The sequence below is a fragment of the Colletotrichum acutatum genome (genome assembly GCF_030867785.1).
Source record: "Colletotrichum acutatum strain CBS 112980 chromosome Unknown BDZ83scaffold_17, whole genome shotgun sequence".
NCBI classification, from domain to species: Eukaryota; Fungi; Ascomycota; class Sordariomycetes; order Glomerellales; family Glomerellaceae; genus Colletotrichum; species Colletotrichum acutatum.
The window spans coordinates 514980-533012 of NW_026849011.1; the positions used below are offsets into that span (position 1 = coordinate 514980).

The 18033-nt window shown below is 51.9% G+C and overlaps 8 protein-coding genes across 8 annotated transcripts; 6 read left to right on the top strand and 2 right to left on the bottom strand.

Moving 5' to 3' along the window:
• Positions 1–210: 210 nt before the first annotated feature.
• On the bottom strand, positions 211–1890 carry BDZ83DRAFT_130599 (fatty acid desaturase). Its single transcript, XM_060501208.1, has 4 exons — positions 1739–1890; positions 870–1659; positions 605–773; positions 211–551 (listed from the first exon to the last, which is right to left on the bottom strand). The coding sequence occupies exons 1-4, from the start codon at positions 1787–1789 to the stop codon at positions 377–379; spliced, it is 1185 nt and encodes a 394-aa protein (XP_060368577.1). The 5' UTR covers positions 1790–1890; the 3' UTR covers positions 211–376.
• Positions 1891–3854: 1964 nt separating this feature from the next.
• BDZ83DRAFT_738840 (AMP-dependent synthetase/ligase) lies at positions 3855–5270 on the top strand (the record flags this gene model as incomplete). Its single annotated transcript, XM_060513033.1, has 2 exons — positions 3855–4098; positions 4204–5270. 2 exons carry the CDS (start codon positions 3855–3857, stop codon positions 5268–5270), a joined length of 1311 nt encoding a protein of 436 aa, XP_060368578.1.
• Positions 5271–5948: 678 nt separating this feature from the next.
• BDZ83DRAFT_693011 (acyl-CoA dehydrogenase domain-containing protein) lies at positions 5949–7397 on the top strand (the record flags this gene model as incomplete). The annotated part of the gene is made up of 2 exons (XM_060511332.1): positions 5949–6088; positions 6152–7397. Exons 1-2 carry the CDS (start codon positions 6012–6014, stop codon positions 7395–7397), a joined length of 1323 nt encoding a protein of 440 aa, XP_060368579.1. The 5' UTR covers positions 5949–6011.
• Positions 7398–7908: 511 nt separating this feature from the next.
• Positions 7909–8591, top strand: BDZ83DRAFT_609493 (thioesterase superfamily protein). Its single transcript, XM_060507535.1, has one exon. The coding sequence runs from the start codon at positions 7974–7976 to the stop codon at positions 8547–8549; it is 576 nt and encodes a 191-aa protein (XP_060368580.1). The 5' UTR covers positions 7909–7973; the 3' UTR covers positions 8550–8591.
• Positions 8592–9647: 1056 nt separating this feature from the next.
• On the top strand, positions 9648–10519 carry BDZ83DRAFT_570578 (uncharacterized protein; the record flags this gene model as incomplete). The annotated part of the gene is made up of 2 exons (XM_060504320.1): positions 9648–9845; positions 9911–10519. The coding sequence occupies 2 exons, from the start codon at positions 9648–9650 to the stop codon at positions 10517–10519; spliced, it is 807 nt and encodes a 268-aa protein (XP_060368581.1).
• A 699-nt stretch (positions 10520–11218) lies between these two features.
• BDZ83DRAFT_570525 (uncharacterized protein) lies at positions 11219–12772 on the top strand (the record flags this gene model as incomplete). Its single annotated transcript, XM_060504312.1, has 1 exon — positions 11219–12772. The coding sequence occupies one exon, from the start codon at positions 11219–11221 to the stop codon at positions 12770–12772; it is 1554 nt and encodes a 517-aa protein (XP_060368582.1).
• A 1063-nt stretch (positions 12773–13835) lies between these two features.
• BDZ83DRAFT_130630 (cytochrome P450) lies at positions 13836–16210 on the top strand. Its single transcript, XM_060501209.1, has 5 exons — positions 13836–14592; positions 14668–14770; positions 14842–14910; positions 14973–15554; positions 15631–16210. The coding sequence occupies exons 1-5, from the start codon at positions 14218–14220 to the stop codon at positions 16068–16070; spliced, it is 1569 nt and encodes a 522-aa protein (XP_060368583.1). The 5' UTR covers positions 13836–14217; the 3' UTR covers positions 16071–16210.
• Positions 16211–16350: 140 nt separating this feature from the next.
• BDZ83DRAFT_570372 (glutathione S-transferase II) lies at positions 16351–17283 on the bottom strand (the record flags this gene model as incomplete). The annotated part of the gene is made up of 3 exons (XM_060504297.1): positions 16351–16783; positions 16841–17162; positions 17223–17283. The coding sequence occupies 3 exons, from the start codon at positions 17281–17283 to the stop codon at positions 16351–16353; spliced, it is 816 nt and encodes a 271-aa protein (XP_060368584.1).
• Positions 17284–18033: the final 750 nt, after the last annotated feature.

The following is an 18033-nucleotide window of genomic DNA, read 5'->3' on the forward strand; positions in this document are numbered from 1 at the left end:
CTCGCGGTATCTCGCGGTACTTCCCTTCCTATTCAGGAAACTATTTGACAAGGTCGCCTATTTCCCAAAGTACTCATCAGCTTTAACGCGTCTGTCATCACTAGAACCTTAAATATGAATGCCTCACATTATGGTGAACGACCAGACTGTGCCTTGTTCACGGTGGAGATGCAGTTTCAAAAGAGTTCTGAGCCTTGGCCCTGCCATTTGGTCTAGAACTTTTGGTCTATTCCCCCTTGCCTCTAAACTCCATACGCGCTTCCGCTCTATCAAGCTTTGACTCTGCGGTCTTTGAGTCTAAAAATGTCTATGTCCTCTATGTCTCTTTATGTCCGTCTAAAGAAAACGGTGTTGTATTTTGTACAGCAATTACCCTCTATTTGGCCCATCTCATGGCGCCGGGGCAGTTAGGGTCGTTCTCGACGTACTTGAGAGTGCCGAAAACGGACCAGAGCTGGCCGAGGAAGCTGCGGCCATCGTGGTTGTACAGGTCACCAAGAACAGGCTTGATGGCCTCAGTAGCCTCGTCAGCCTTGTAGAAAGGAATGCGACTGGAATCTGTTAGCGCTGGCTTGAGAAATTCTTCATGGGAGGTCAAGCTTACGGGAACAGGTGATGAACGACGTGCTTCTCAATGATGCCGTGGAAGAGGTGCTTGCCGATGAAGCCGAACTCACGGTCGACGGTGGCAATGGCACCCTTGACGAAAGTCCAGCCCTCCTCGGTGTAGTGGTGGACCTCAGGGTGGTTGTGGTGGAGGTAAGTGATGGCAACTAAGGGGTTTATTAGCACCATGATAAACACATTTGCTTGTGAAACTCAAAGGCCAAGCTTCAAGGATCATAAGTGAGGGGGAAGGGGGTGCGTACCGAGCCAGTGGTGGACCCAGAAGTAGGGGACCGCGTAGAGGAGGGCGACGGTGGAGACGTCGAGGATGGTGGAAGCATAGTACAGGGCGGAGAAGGTGATGGCCAGGCCAATATCAGAGATGGCAATGAAGATGGCCTCATTGGGACGGAAGACGGCACTGGTGGGGCCGAAGTGGCTGACGCCCAACCAACGTCCGAGACCGTTGACCTCACGCTGCAAGCTACCCTTGCCGGCGGTGGCATTGAAGAAGAGGTACGCCTGCCATCCGAAAAGCTGGTGGGTGAGCAGATTGATGGCCTGGGCAATGGGCGTGTCCTCGAAGAGCTCGTGAAGGTCGATGCTACCGAACAAGGGCTTCTTGGAGGGCTTGGGAGCAGTAGCAGGAACGAAGGCCATGTCCTTCTTCATGTGACCGGTGAAGCGGTGGTGGCGGTGGTGAGAGAACTTCCATGAGAAGTAGGGGACGAGAAGGAAGGAGTGAAGAGCCCATCCGGTGATGTTGTTCACCTTGTCGCTCTTGGAGAAGGCACCGTGGCCGCACTCATGGCCGAGAATCCAGACACCGGTGCAGATGAGACCCTGGACGAAGCCGTAGACCATCCAGGCGGTGGCGCGCAGGATGGGGTCCTGGATGCCGGGGATGTAGGTGAGAGCAGCCCAAACCAGGCCAGCGACCATGGTGAGATCGCGGACGACATAGTAGTAGGAAGTCACGAGCGAAGGCTCGAAGCAGTGAGCCGGAATGGCATCTCTGATGGTCTGAATATCAGGGAAGACAGGCTCGTTGGTCTTCTATGAGGAGGGTCAGTGATCAATGATCGGTCATCGAGATCGATGGCGGCGCATCGGAAGGTGTTTGCCGACTAACCTTCTGGGGCTTCTCGACCACCACGGTAGACGAGGTACGTTGGGTCGCCATTGTGTGTGATAAGGTGCAAACCAGGTTTGTTCGGGATCACCTCACTATTGCTCAATGGATATAATATGAGATGAACGAAAGGGAAAGAACGATACGCTCTCAGGGCCGCACCGTATTATGGATGAGTAAAGGAAAGGAACCAGAGGGAAGCTGAAGCTAAGAGGACTGGGGAAAAGGGTGAAATTTTCTCAGGTGCCCGAGGTTAGGGAAAAGACAAAAAGGTTTCCCAGTCAGACTTCACAAGGGACACGGGTAGCAGACCGCCAACGAGAGAGACGTGTCTCCTTGACCCTTTTTTTAGGAGCGGCAGCATTAAAGGTGGGTCGTTACCCACGGTGAGAGACGATCCATGGAATAGGGGTCCAAACAGTCTGGACTGCTTTTTTTTTCTCGGTTTCCCCCCCTTCCCTTGGCAAGTTGTCTTTGCCTTGCCTTGCCCACATGCATTGGGGGGGTTAGGCTCAGCGGCAGAAAATTTCATCTTACTGCTGCCAAAAGTCGCGTGTTTGGAATTGCTCGAGACCGCCTCGAGACGTGACTCGCCACCGGGTCTAACCTTGTGGCTTGCCCCAAAGCATCGCAGAGCCTCGGGCTGGGCATATTCCGCAGCATATTCCATGACTCGATGATGACAGCCACACGTCGAGCACAAAGCAAAAACCAGTACCGTAGCTGTTGAAGAATGTCTCGGTGTCTCCCTTCGCAAACGTGGCCTCGCGGCCGAAGCGCCAGTTCTAGGAGATCTTCTTCGGTACCATAAGGTGAAACAATCAAAGAGGCAGCCAGCAGTCCCGGGCGGTGAACGCGTATCTGGGGACTCGGGAGGTAGGTGTTGAGAAACGCGGATCTAATCTGCTGCAAGATCCTAGCACGTTCAAGAAGAGGCTTCGTCGCTTAAACAGAACTAAACGCAATCTGGCCTAGTCATGGAAGATTTCCAAGGGTCCGGTTCCACGTGCGGATAACAGAAGTCTTGGAAAAACCCACACAAAGGTTCTCAACCCCAACACTTTTGCACCCCTTGCTCTCTGCTTCGGAGTGGGAAATGACACCCACTGTGTGTGTTTGAGCTTGAATCTCGTTTAACGTGGAGTTCCAAGGCAGAGAAAGACGGTGGTAGCACAAAACAGGACCCTGGGAACTCCATTTGTTGACAGAGTGGCATTTCGACAAACTCCATTGGCCAAACGGTGGTGTCTTTGGCTTCAGGAACCTCTCCATCTTCTCCAATCCCTCTCCCCTCATTGCCCAGATTCAGAGACCGCCCCCAAGCTGTTCAAAACATGGGACCGTGCGGTAACGTCGCGTCCCACTCGGGGCTTTACGGAAAGAGGGGGGAGGATTGCGGGAGAAAGGGACGCACAAGTTATTCATTTCCCTTTGACCTTTGACATGTGCCAATGCGCCTCCTTTTGAGCTTCCCGAACGAGTTCGACCGGCTCCGTGGCTGAGCCATCCATGATGTCTCTCGCACTGCCAGCCACCATCTGCTATCTTTGTCAATCTGACGAGGCCGGGCCTGAGCGCAAGGTTAGGGTTAGCGGGAGCCTCGGCGCACGTCCTGTTCAGATTGCGAGACTTCGCACCGTTGAACGGAAGCAGTCAAAAGCTTAATTGGCTTCGTTGTGGATTCTGGAAATGAGCAGAGGTTACGAGGATCCGAATCCGGGGCAACCCTTCCCCTCTGGTTGTCTTGTCTTTGGTGCAAGTAGTACCCATTGACAATTGTCAGCCTGGCAACTCTTGCCTCATCCAGAACCGTCGCAACTCCCTGCATTTCGAAACTTTATATGCTGTACGCATACATTGCAGAACTCTTGTGAATTGCGCAAGAGCGAGTTCCGGCGGCGAGGATCTAGGAAGTAAGATATCCCGACGGTTTGTGTGTGCCGTTATCCGCTTGCAAGTGAGATTCGTGTTTACGTTGTAGTGATGAGGGAGAGCTTGATGATTATTGTGGCATGACCGAGGGCCATACTTCATCTCTGAGTACTTAATCGAAGCCCGGAGTTGAAGTTGAAATCGCAGCATCCCAGATTTTAGATGCACTGACTACACCAACAACATGACGGTTTCCAAGGACGACAGCAACAAGTCCAGACGTCTCACAGACTTCATCAGATTCGTAAAATTGAATTCTCCTTATTACGCCCAGTCCTGGAAGCTGTGTAAGACTCTTGAAGATGCGTCGGTGTCTCTGAGTGAGCTGCCCGTCGTAGACCATGAGTCTTTCTGGGCATCAAACACATGTCGGAACAGTAAGGTTGTGACATCAAAACAAAAAGATGGCATTGTTTTCAAGACTGGAGGCAAGTTGATCCTACTCCTCCTCCCCTTCGCATACGCTGCCCTTCATGACGGTATGACCAAGTTGAAATACACGCATATTGACATATTGACATTGCTCCATTCAGGAACAACCACACACCCCAAAGTGTCGTTCTACAACCAGAAGGAACTCCATGGTCTCTCGACACAACTAGCAGAGAGCTTGGGACGCTGCGGGGTTGGCGAGGGAGACATGGTCGCCAATTTATTCTACGCCGGCGACCTCTACGGAAGCTTCTTGTTGCACGTCCTCTCTGTCTATCATCTTCCGAGCGGTGCAATCCAGCTTCCCGTAGCTGGGCACGTTTCATTGGAGTCTATGGAAAGACAGATCGTCGAGTTCGAAGCAACGGTCGTCCTCGCCACGGTGACTACCATCTCGCAACTCTCAGAGCGCATCCTCAGCAGTGGCAAGACCCACCCATATGTCCGCCTGCTGCTTTTCTCAGGGGAAGCATTCTACGATGACCAGGCCGGGCTGCTGAAAGCTGCCTTCCCGAATGCAGCTATCAGATCAGTCGTCTACGGATCTATGGACTGTGGAATCATCGGCTTACCACCGAAGCAAGAGCACTACACAAACGACCCCAGGCTTCACCAAGTCAACGACCCAAACATTATCGTGGAGATCATCACTGAAGACGGTGAGGTCACTACCACTCCAGGAGAGGCTGGCAGCCTGCTTGTGACGAATCTAGAGCGCCACCTCATGCCCATCGTTCGCTACCCGTCTGGAGACCGGGCCGCGTGGGTTGACCCAGCTCTAGGCCTTTTCCGTGTCCTCGACAGGGACCGCACGGCCATCCGCCTCGGCCCCGTTTCCGTCGATTTTGTGGACCTCCGACGGATAGTGACCACGGTTCTGGAAGGCCGACCAGTCGGGCGCTTGCAAGCTATCGTTACCCGAGAAGACAGAAAAGACCTATTGACTCTGAATGTTGCATTTACACCGGCGACAGATGAGGAGAGTTCACAGCTGCAGGCGGAGCTGAGGGACGAGCTGGGCGTGGTGCGTCCTATGTTTCGGGAACACGTCGAGAAGGACCTCATCAACCCGTTAAGGATTAAGTTTATCACCATGCAGGAACTCGCTGTCAACCCAAGGAGTGGGAAGATTGTCGAAGTACAGGATCTTCGGTCGACCACTATTTAGTTGTATATTTAGCATTCTACTACAATCATACGACTTGCGAATCCGCGAAGAGAATACTTGACATTGTTGCATCAAAGTCTGAAAGAAGTTGTAGGCACCCCCTTGCCGCGTGAGGGGATTTGAAAGACCACGAATTAAACGAGTCGCTGGCTCTCCACAACCAAATAACTGGGATTGTCAATGAAACAAGCTTTCGTTCTCGCTACGATGCACTGGTCGTAAATCACGTTAGGCAAGCTCTCTTGATTGGGGCTGATAGACGCCTGGTACGGAGCCGGATCCAGGTCCTCGGACTTTTGTAAGGACCCCGTGGGTTGTCTCTCGGAGGCCAAGACCGATGCCCCTTGTTGTCTCCCCCGGACGAACTGACCAACACCTCTTGAGCTAAAGCGGAGACCAGGCGGAACCGGCCAGATTGAGCAATCGCCGTTGGATTTTGCGCTCTTGACTCGCGCCAACTTGATCGCATCGCATTGAACTAGTCACGTCTGATACAAACTTCACTCGAAAGTGCTTCCCTGCAAACGCAAAGTTAACAGCGTAACAATGCTTTGGTTGCAACTTCTTGTTCCCCGCGCGATGTCTACCGTCCGCTATTTCATCAAAAAGCGTTCCCAAGCGCTCTCAAGGACCAGCTCTAATTCGATTACGAGACTCATGCTCCTCGCACACGAATCTCCAATCACTAGCAACGATCTCCACAAATCGAATGTGTAACAGAACTGGTAACGAAATCGCAACATGCCCGATATAACCGCCAAAGAATCAAGGCAGGCCGGCCCCGGCAAGGAACACATGGCGACAGGCGTACTCGCTCCGTACTACCCCGATCCCTCTTTCTTTCCTTCTCTGTTCGAGTTGCCATCTAACACGGGCTTCAGGTGGGGCGAACCAGCGTGGTTCCATGCTCTGCAGAGTCCCTACTACAATGACTCTCACCGGCGGTTCCAGACGTACGTACGAGACTTTGTCGACACCCACTTGCTTCCCTACGCGCAGGAATGGGAGGCAACCGGGGAAGCCCCTCTGTCAGCGAGGTTGAAGTTTGCCAAGTCCGGTCTTGCTTTCCTCGATGTTCCAAAGGAGTACCGACCCAAGGAGCTCATGACTGTTGCGGGTATCCCGTTCGACAAGTTGGATGTCTTCCACGAGCTGATTCTCATGGACGAGATGGCCCGCATCCCCAGTGGGGTGCCCCTCGCTCTGGCGGGGGCGTCGAATGTGGGCGCGCCGCCCATCGTTGCTGCGGGCACCGAGGAGCAGAAGAGACGATGGCTTCCTGGGCTCTTCACTTGGGAGACTAGCTTCTGTCTTGCCATCACGGAGCCGACGGCCGGCAGTGATGTGAGCGCCATCCGGGCTACTGCGGAGAAAGCTCCCGATGGCAGGCACTACGTCGTCAACGGCCGCAAGAAGTGGGTTACGGGAGCACCCTGGGCAACCCACATGACCACTGCTGTCCGAATGGGCGAGCCAGGGCGAAGCGGTATTTCGCTGCTGGTCGTGCCTTTGAACTCCCCTGGTGTCTCCATCAGGAAAATCCACAACTCCGGGCACAACGCTGGTGGTTCCTCGTGGGTTATGTTGGAAGACGTGAAGGTGCCGACTGATCACTTGCTGGGCAAAGAGAACGGCGCGTTTCCTATCATCATGCGAAACTTCAACAAGGAGCGCTTCATCCTCACAGTGGATTGCAACAGACAAGCCCGGATATGTCTTTCGGAGGCACTGCAGCACGCACACGATCGAGAGACATTTGGAAAACCTCTCGCTTCGAATCAGATCATACGGCATAAGCTGACGACGCTTGCGCGCGAGGTTGAGGGCCACTGGGCATGGTTGGAGCAGATTGCGTATCACGTCTACATTCATGGCTGGCAGACAAAGGACGTCGCGAGCAGGATTGCGTTGGCAAAGATCCAAGGTGGCAGGATCGTAGAGAAGGCCGTCAGGGAGAGCCAGCAGATACACGGTGGAATGGGCTACGAAAGGGGAGTGACCATGACGGAGCAGATCTCTCGGGACCTTCGTTTGAAAGTCATCGGTGGTGGGAGTGAGGAGATTCTGAGTGACCTCGCGTGGCGCGAGGAGCACAAACGAGCTTCCGATCGAGGCGCGAAACTCTGAGAAGCTTTTGATGGCTTGGATATCAGATTACAATAAGCTTAAAACACACTTCCTGTAGCCCTGAACCGTCTTGATTGCATGATGTGGTATGTATGACTGGCGTGCTTGTCTAGAACGGGAACCTGTACTGACGCTTCTGCTTCCGAGATCCGCGAAGGTTCATTACGTGGTTGTGTGGCATAGTTGTGCTGCGAGTCATGGATGCTGCTACTCAGACCATCATACGTAGTGTTCGAGAATGAGACTAGAGCCGAGACGTCCACGTGTCGTCCGATATATCGACAAGTGCCCGTTGATGGAGTGCAGAAAAAATGCTCAAGGTTGCACGCCTCAAATACTAGCTAGTTCTAGACAAGGTGCATTCAGCTTAACCGCAAGAACTCGATAGGGCCCTCCAACCCCTGCGCTAGTTTCCCCTCAAGTTACACTACCTCGGGTGTCCCATCTCGCGAGACCCACCGCGACAGTCCGAACCCGAGGTCCCGGAACCGGACCCCTCACACTCACTCATCACTTGCAATCCTGCCATCAACGTCTTGAGTTCAGCTTAATGACCCAATTATCAACTCGCCCACCATGACTGATAACGAGGTCAAGTCACATCCTGATTACAAGCACTTCGCATCCATCCCATGGTGTGCAAAACTCCTCAGCCAATCCGACACTTCGTCCCACGTGGTGCAAGTCTCTCAAAACAGAACTGTCCTCCCCACAAGGGAGAACACATACGTCGGCGGAACTCTCAACACACCAGACACCATCAAAGCTTGGTTGATCATACATCCCAAGCCTCAAGGTCCCGATTGGAAGGTTGATGAGTTGTGTTCTCTCATCACCTTTGACCATGGCATGATTGGATTTCCCGAAACGGCTCACGGAGGCGTAGTTGCCTTGATAATGGACGAAGTTACGGGCATTCACATTGTGGCTCAGAGGCCGACAGGGGCAGAGCCTAACAAAGACTTCAGAACGGGTTACTTGAACACATCATTTCGGAAGCCTGTCCCTGCGCCGGGAACGGTGCTAGTGAGATCGAGGATAGCCAGGGTTGAGGGCCGGAAGCATTTCGTTGCGGCGCAACTAGAGGATGAGAATGGTGAAGTGCTTGCAACTGCGGAAGTCTTGTATATCTCAATTAAGAACAAATTGTGAGTCGTAAGGCTTTGTATACTTATATGATTCAACAAACATGAGGTTTTGGGGGGTAGGGGGGGGGGGGGTAGCATGAAGATATAGAAATTACATTATCGTCCGAACAATGCAGAAGAGCTCCGAGGTATGACTTGAGCTGGCATGAAACTAAGCGCTGGCTAGACTTGGAAATTACATCAAGATAGTATTCTTAGGTGTGAATAAAGTAATACAGCATTTAGTCAACATGAAAATGGGTGTTGGCTTATTGTTACGCGAGTGAACCATTGAGCACAAGGGTTGGCATTGACCAAGTTGACGGCCGGAAGTTGTCCCCGCCAATTTGTGTATGAGAGTGCAGGCGTAGATTTGACGGGGCATTGCCGAATCGAAGTTTAGTATTTTAGTTTTCTTGACACCTGGCACTTTAGAGGTGTAAACATTTTCAAGTATGCTAGAGTCTAAAGAAGTCACGCATGCCATTGCTCAAAATGGTCGTTAACGTAGTAGTATTCGAAGACTGAAGGTGTACAGTGAAGCCGGTATTCAGTAGGTTGAGCCTAGACTTGAGCGGCGTAGGAAGATACGTATGCCTAAGTCAACTAGAAGCGCACCATGGAATGACTTGCTACATTCGTTTCAACAGGAAAAAGAATAACGAGATGACGTATTGCTTTTGTTGTAGTGAGACCAGTGGTTGTTGGCTCTCTACTCAACTTTATAGCGTGGTGTGGGGGTAATCCGAGCTGAATCGACGTAGGCCCCCCATTGGCCGATATGTTGGACCAGGTGGCGAACCGGAACAGTCCGTACCACGACAAGCGGACCGATGCATCCCCACGATCAGCCCAGAATCTTCTAAGCTAGGTTTTAGTCGAGTCTTCAGATGCTGTACAGGTTTTACGCTGATAAATCCCGTACAGGCTTATAAATGTCGTGAGTTCACTAGAGATTCCTAGCTGCTAGCCAACCCGGATGTATTTGAATATAAAGCGCGATTGTCTTGAGATTCCAGGCCAAATCTGAGCAACACTAAACATTTACGTTGGCTGTATCTTTCTTCTATTACATCACATCTCACATATCCAATTGGTCTTAGCCACTCCATCTGCAACCGTCATGTCTCTGCCTTACCAGAAAGTCCTGTTAGTCGGAGCGACCTCGGGAATCGGTGCAGCTCTAGCGGACAAACTTGTCGAGAATGGCACCTTCGTCATCGCTGCCGGTAGAAGAAAGGAGAACCTCGACAAGTTCGTTGCGAAGCACGGCGCGAGCAAGGCCGCGGCAGCTGTTGTGGATATCCTCAAATTGGAGTCGGTATGTTGAGGCTCTTGCCGTTCATGACGGTCTTGTAAAGGATGAGACTAACGAATTGTCTAAAGATTCCGGAATTTGCTGCGTCCATAATCAACGAGCATCCTGATCTCGATTGTGTACTCCTAAACGCCGGAGTTCAGCGAGGTATCGATTTCACCAAGCCTGAAAACATCAGTTTGGACATCGTTTACGATGAGCTCCTCGCGAATTACCTCTCCCACGTCCACCTGACCAAGGCCTTCCTCCCCCATCTCTCAAAGCAAGACAAGCAGACCGCCTTGCTTTACACAACTTCTCAGCTCGGCCTCATCCCGATGAAGCGGTGCCCCAACTACAGCGGTTCCAAGGCTGCCATGCACGGCTTTATTCTCGCACTCAGATCCCAGCTCAAGGATGCGTCTTCAAAGGTCAAGATCGTCGAAGTTTACCCACCCGCAGTGCAGACGGAACTGCACGATGCCAAGAACCAGCCGGACTTGAAGAACGGCCATGCTATTGGCATGCCGGTAGACCAATTCGCCGACGAAGTCTACCAGAGATGGGTCAATGGAGAGGATCAGATCCCGGTCGGAACCGCGAAGCCAATGTTTGATGCATTTGAGAACAAGAGACAAAGTTATTATGAGAGCTTTAACGCCGAGATGGACAAGGTGCTGGTAGATTTCACTGTTTGAGTGTTGGGTCAATAGATCTTTGGGAAGCGTGAAGGAATACGATAAAAAGAAAAATAAACAAGTAGGTAAGTATGTATCGAATCTCCTTCAATCCAAGAGGAAGCAGTCTCATTGCTCAATTTCTGGCTACCTCCCTACCTACTGAACGAAACTATCCTACTCTGAGTGGACGTTTCTGTGATATCATGTGGGACATCGGGATTAGCAGAGTGAGCAGTGATCCCATCAAGTCTTGATCTAGAGTTCTGAATGACGTGCTGTGCAAGCAAGCGGAGAATAGGTAGAATAGGTTGCCGGTCAACTTACAAGTTCAAGTCATGATGACAATAGCGATTTGATAAAAGTAGGAGCAAGAATTCTCATTGAGTAGCAAATCAGTTCGTCCCCCACCTGCCAACGTAGTTGCAATTAGATGGTGGTAAGCGCAATGGCGAGGTGGCATTGGATCGCCGAAATATGCCGGCTTTGACAGCACCGTCTTACCGAACAAAATATGGGCCCATCCCGATCGCGCTCCGTCAAGAGGTGAGCCCCTCGGCTGGTCGGCCGCTGGTCCGTGCTTAATTCCGTCAATCGCCACTTTCTTCCTTTCGTTGACATCACGAAACAAGACTAATTCCTAACAACCTCGCGACTATAGCTTGACACTCTCAACCATGTTCTCTCCCCCGACGTCCACCGAGGACTGGGATCTTGAATATGGCGACTAGGCTTTCACAAACACCGCTGGCCTGGGGACGCCGTCTACCCTCACGTTGGCGCACTGAACCACTCGCAGCGAGATGTCGACTTTACACATCCGACCGATCCCCCGAAGCTTCCGAAGCTCCAACACCTGATCGCAGTAACAATGGCCCGGAGAAAGAAAAGGGAGCCATGACGCGAAAGCTCGAGGAAGCTACAGAGGAAGCTATTTTGACTGGTGGCCGGCGCGGGCGTCAAGCTATCGAGGATGCTGGGTTTTCTGAAGAGCTGAAGCAGCGGCTTCTCGACAAGGTCGAGACCGCCAAATTCCGATCCCAATACGCATCCGCTTTCGCAGAGGCCCAAATGCCCACTTCAGCAGGCGAAGGGACACGCTCAATAGCTGCGGCGCAGGCTTGGACGGGCGAAGAGTCACAGTCCGATACGGTTCTGCGAATGCTCAACGATGCGAAGAAGCCCCTCAAGCCCGAGTTGAGGGGACAGTTCCAGATTCCGCCCGTCGATATGCGGATGCGAAAAGAGTCGAAGACGAATCCTAGCCAGCGGGCTGCGAATGCTCGCGAGAAGGCCTCGACATACACTGCACTAGGATTCAAGGAGGAGAGTGGGCAAAGCGCCAAGGAACGCGAAGAGTTTAGGAAAGAGCTCCGCGACCGATTTGGAGCAGCAGCTCGAGCTGTGCCAAACACTATATCCGGCCTCGAGTCACTGGCCAACGAGAGGATAGAGGACGCTATTGCTCGTGGGCAATTCAAGAACATCCCTCGCGGCAAGGGGGTAGAAAGAGACGCAAGAGCCGATAATCCTTTTATCGATACTACCGAGTACATCATGAACAAGATGATCAAGAGACAGGAGATTGTGCCACCATGGATAGAGAAACAGCAGGAGTTGGCTAAAACGGCTGGCGTCTTCAGAGCGAGGTTACGCAACGATTGGAGGAGGCACGTGGCCAGGATGATATCGTCGAAAGGTGGAAGCTTGGAAGAGAAGATGTTATTGGCCGAGGACTACGCGCGTGCAGAGGAACGCCATAATCCGCGTAAGAGGAACAGCGACAGTATTTCGGTACCCACCAACGTGACGGATGATCCTGTCATGGCGAAGGTGCGTCGACAGGCGGTCGAGGGCAACAGCACTAGCGAGGTTGGATCAGAGGCAACATCCGCGAAGCCTGCTCGGCCACTGGTACAACCGTTCCGCGATTCTGATTGGCTTGCAACTGAGAGCTCGTATATGAACCTTGCCGTCAACAACCTCAACGCGATCACGCGCTCATACAACCTCATGGCGCCAGAACTGGCGAAGAAGCCGTATTTCTCGCTTGAGCGCGAGCTAAAGGCTTGCTACGCTGATGTTGCGCCTCTCGTGGCAGAGACTATCCGAGAGAGAGCTACTAGGCCGACAAAGACATTGTTTGATGCAGCAGGGGGCGGCCGAGTCACGGTTTTTGATCGTTTTAGTAAGGAGGGAACATCGGCCAAGATATACGATTCTAGGGCTCCTCACTATGGCTTCAAGGAAATGTGGAGGGATCTTTTCAACTGAAAGAAAATATTTCATTAGCCTCTAGGTGCCTTGAGTTAGCAGCAACCGACGTCGGGGTTGATAGGTACGGCGATCGATCAGCGACGCCTCCTTCCAACGCAGCGGGAACACCACCTCATGAACATTTCACCTGTAGCAAATCAGCCTGATCCGTGAAGCCTCTTTCGACCTTGATCGGGTTACGTGTGAGGATCATTTCTCAACATTGTACTGCCAGCCCAACCGGGCCTGACAGCATGTAGCACTCGCTTTGCGTCGGAACCTGGATGGATCACTTAGACACCTACGGGGGACATGATGGCCTGCGATCACCTGGCGCCCACTCTTGCCTCGCACTTTATCCCAGCCTCGTCCCATCCGGGTCGCCTACTCTCACCGCCCAGCAGCAGCCAAAGCCTTTACAATCGACTCAACCTCCTCAGTCATACAAGTAGAAGGCGCCTGCTTGGGCGCCTTGGCCCAGTGGAACACTCAGCTGGTGTCGTGGGATTTCCACATGTCTCTGTTGAGACGGACCTCGACCCCTTGAGTTCGACTCCTTGCTGCGGCCTTTTTTTGCACTATTTTGGCACTTTTTTGGCACCTTTCTCTCTGCCTGGCCACACTGACTTGTTTGTAATAACGCTGCTGGCTCTTTGCTTGAGACGCTGTCTGCAACCAAACAAGATGGACATTGCTTGAAGGGTAACACTGGAAAGCACTAGACGAAATTCTCGATGCCGGCAAAAGTGCTTTCGGAGTACACCTACATATTCGCTTGAAGATGGCTAGAGTTACTCCGTTAGTTCGGGATCGTCTCTTACCTACTTCGATGAACTTTAAACAACGACGTGCATTTAAGCCAAGGTCTATAGTGACCGTAGGTAATTGCAATTTGAAACGACGGAATTAGACTTCCTGACGGGATTTGTTTTTGAGTCGATCATTTAGTCATGACGTAACTTTCCTGAGCATGGTGCATTCATCCCACCGGCAGAAGGAGATGAACCCCATCAGTATCGGATAAGCAGAGAGACTGATTGGCCCCAGACTTCACGTTCGGTACGAGCCGCGTCTTGGCTGGCAGTTGAGACAGGAGACAGACTGACTTGCGACATCGAGGCCGGTGGGATGAGCACCGTCCTCCGATCAAGATTTGTCCGAACGCCCGTCAATGAGCCTTTTGATTGGCATGATCTGAGAGGATGCCGTTCGGATTGTGTTCAGTCGGTGCGGACGCGGGCCGGCTTGAACATGTATTCGTCCGAAGACTACGGATCGCGGACTCGCGGAGGTTCAACGTCCGGATGGCTGGTGCGTCCCACCGAATTGTCGTCAGTCCGATAGTCCGCCATGATGATGGGTATATGTCGTGCGGCCACATTGGGATTGAAGCTCTCAGATTTGTCTGAACATCATTGCACCAATCAAGCGTCAGACAATAAATCAATTCTTACACGACCATTATGGAGACTATTACCTTTTCCAACGAGTCGCTCATCAACGCGGCTACGGACAGCCAAGAAGACGGCCAAACCCCTTGGTACTATGTGCTCGGAACATGTGTACCACTTGCCATTCTCGTCCTATTCTGGATGAGAGACCATGGCACCAAGCTCCCGTATCTCAATCCCAAAGGACAGTTTGAGTGGTCCTCAGACAGGGTTGTTCGGGAGTTCGTGTTTAACTCCTATCGAATGCTGTACCAGCATGCGAAAGACTTCCTCGGCAAGCCTTTCCGTGTGCTGTGCGATGTTGGAGATGTCATTATCCTGCCACCTGACGTTGGCCAAGAGATTCGGAATGACAAGCGATTTAGCTTCGTTCAAGGCTTGTTTGAGGTGAGTCTTCCAAGGGGGAACAAAATGGGACTTTGTTGGTCGACCAGCAACCTTATACTGACATTGATGACAAAGGACTTCCAAGGACAATATGCGGGCTTTGAGGCTTACAAGGAAGCCTGCCACCCTTCTGAACGTATCCAGAATGTGGTCAAGCTGAGGCTGACCAAGACCCTTGGTATGTCTAGCAGCAATCTTGTAGCCACTTACACGCCTTGAACAATGCTGACTTGAGACGATCTTTTGCAGGCAAGATTTCGGGCATTCTTTCGCAGGAAGTTGAAGAAAGCCTAAAGGACACGCTAGGCGACTCGACTGGTACACTTAATCCCACAACGTCAACATGTTGGACTTTAACTCGGTGCTGACAAATGGCGCAGAATGGCATGACACGGTGGCCAAACATGAAATCCTTAAGATTGTGTCCCGGATGTCATCCCGGATCTTTGTCGGGAAGCGGCTAGGACGCAACGAGAAATGGCAGAGCACCATCGTAGGTTACGTCGAGCTCAGCGTCCACGCGATGCAGAATCTCCGCTTCTGGCCCAAGTTCCTTCGAGGCATCGTGGTGTACTTCCTTCCGGGACCCACGAAGCTGCGCGCGTACATCAGAGACGCTGAGACGCAAGTCTTTGCGGAGATCAAGCATCGCCAACAGGAAGGCAATTCCGTCGAAGAGTACAACGATGCCATCGAGTGGTTCAAGGAGATGGCCAAGGGACAGAAATTCAACCCGGCGGTCGCGCAGTTGATTCTGGCTGGCGTGGCGATCCATACTACGGCGGATCTAGTCACCCAGACTCTCTACGACATTCTTCAGCATCCTGAGCTTATCCAACCTCTTCGAGAAGAAGCTATTCAAGTCATTGGCGAGGGAGGATGGAAGAAGACGTCGCTCTACAACATGAAGCTCCTGGACAGTGTCCTCAAGGAGAGTCAGCGACTGAAGCCGAACCAGATCGGTAAGTTCTTTCGATATGTCTCCTGCACGACTTGCAGACCCAACTTGAGGGAATCGTTGCTCACAGATGTCTCAAGTGGGAATGGCCCGTCGCGCCACAGCAGACGTCCAGCTCTCCGATGGAACGCTCATCAGCCGCGGCAGCGCGACCGTCGTCTCAGCCGAGCGCATGTGGGATAAAAAGATCTACGAGAACCCGCACGTCTTCGATGGCTATCGATTCTACCGCGAGCGCGGCGGCCCCAACGACGCAGTCAGCCAGTTTGTCAGCACCAGTGTCAACCACATGGGCTTTGGTCATGGCATGCACTCCTGCCCTGGCCGCTTCTTTGCGGGAAATGAGGCCAAGGTGTTGCTTGCTCATATGCTTCTGAAGTACGATATGAAGTTCGTCGAGGGCGAGAAGCCGAAGTTCGCAGAGTTTGGGTTCACACGCGAATCGGACTCGGATGTCAAGATCTCGGTTCGTCGACGCAAGGAGGAGATTGATATCTCCGTCCGAGTTGAGGAGGAATAGGCTCCTACGTAGGCCAATCTTCATCAAGGCTCTGGCTTTGATATGACTACCGGTCAAGGTATTTTCAATACTTTCAGGGATAGAATGGCGCAATGCACTTGTATTGAGGACATAAAGTACTAAAGAAGGATTAGAATGGACGAATTGATAGTCGAAGACACTTGGACCTTATCTCTATTTGAATTGAAGTTTGCTTTACAATTTCATCCCTATCACACAAGCCTTGTTTGACACTATTATACAAAGGTCGAAGGCAGCACATCTTTTCCTTACTTGGGATCTAAGGCGACGAGTAGACGTAGCCGTAAGCCTTCTTCGCCTCATCGACTTGCTTCTTCACCTCTGCTTCACTCTCGACAAGATCTTTCTCTTCCTTCAGTCTCTTCTCCATGCTGGCAACAGACATGTACGGAGAGCTGGGGATTTGAATGCCTCGCTGAACAGCAGGTCTCTCATAACATCTATCCAACCAAGCCTTGACGTTCGGGAACTGGTAGATATCCACGCCTGCCATGGGAGCGCCTTGCACCCATCCGATCATTGAGATATCAGCAATGCTGTAGCGTCCGCGATCCGGGCCGACGACAAAGTCCCGCTTATCGAGGTGCGTGTTTAGAACGCCAAAAAGTCTCTCCGTCTCACCGACGTAGCGCTGTGTGGGGTAAGGGATTCTCTCCTTGGAAAACCTCACAAAGTGGTTCGCTTGACCTTGCCTGATAGATGATGAGTACATGTACTTCTCCTCAACATCATCAGACGTTTCAACTTACATGGGTCCCAGTCCACCGTGTTGCCAGCCAATCCAAGACTCAGCTCGGGTATAGTCATTGTCCGAGAGGGCGAATGAGAACTTGTGCTCAGTGTCGTACTTGCGCGTCAGATAGCTGAGAATGGCGCTGCCCTCGAAGACGGCAAGCTGTTCGTTGTCGTGATCAACGATGACGGGGATACGGCCGTTGGGGTTGAGCGATGTGAACCATGGCTCCTTCTGGATGTTTTGCATGATGTTGATGCTCTGGACCACGAACGGGAGCCCGTAGGCCTCCTTCAGTTCCTCCAAGATGATGCTGGCCTTGTAGCCATTCGGAGTTCCTGAGCATATCTGTTTAGGAAAAGTTCATAGCTGAAGGTGCATTATCTTATAGTGCTCACCGAAGGTCAAGAGCTCAATGCCCTTCTTGGCGATGAGACCAGTAGGACGTGCTGCAGCCATTGTAATGAGATGTGTGATGAGTCGAGATTGGGGTAGGCAATAGATTCAGACGAAAACTATTTGGATTAAGATGGTAAGTTTGAATGTTTAAGGCTAGGCTACCGCAGGATGTTGCAATTGGGCATATATATGTTGCAAAATGCTATAATTGTCCAGGGACTGAGGTGGAATGTGAAGCGGATTGCTAATGCGGTTTGAGCTGACAAATGCTTCTCCGCTGTGTTCCATGACGACAAGGACGGCTCTCTGGAGTTTAGCGCATATTCGGTTCCGGAAAAGTCGCGACTCAGGCCGCTTACTACGCGACGAGAGCATATTCCAGCGCGCCAGCTTACAACAGGCAGCTTGTCCGGCACGGAGGAGTTGAGAGCTTTCCCATGTAGTGTGACACTTGATAAAGCTGAAATTTGAGGCTTGCACAACGTACTTATCCCAGACAACTTCGAGTGGTATGGGATTTTCAAACGGTCGCACGAAGTTGGATGCTTGGAAATCTGATGCCTGGATGCACTAGACTTGAAGATCATTGGGCATTCGACAGGCAGACTCAACGATGCATGCATGCAGGTCAGCGAAGACGTCGTAACACGACACCTCGGTGTAGAGCTTGTGACCCTTAGTCTTACCGACTCTCACCGAGACGAATTGAATCATTCGAATGCTTGATGTGATTGTGTAGCTATTTGTAAGTTCTTGAGTTTCTGACATCCGAACGGAGGAAACTTCATGTTCTCCAAGCCCGTTGGTCTT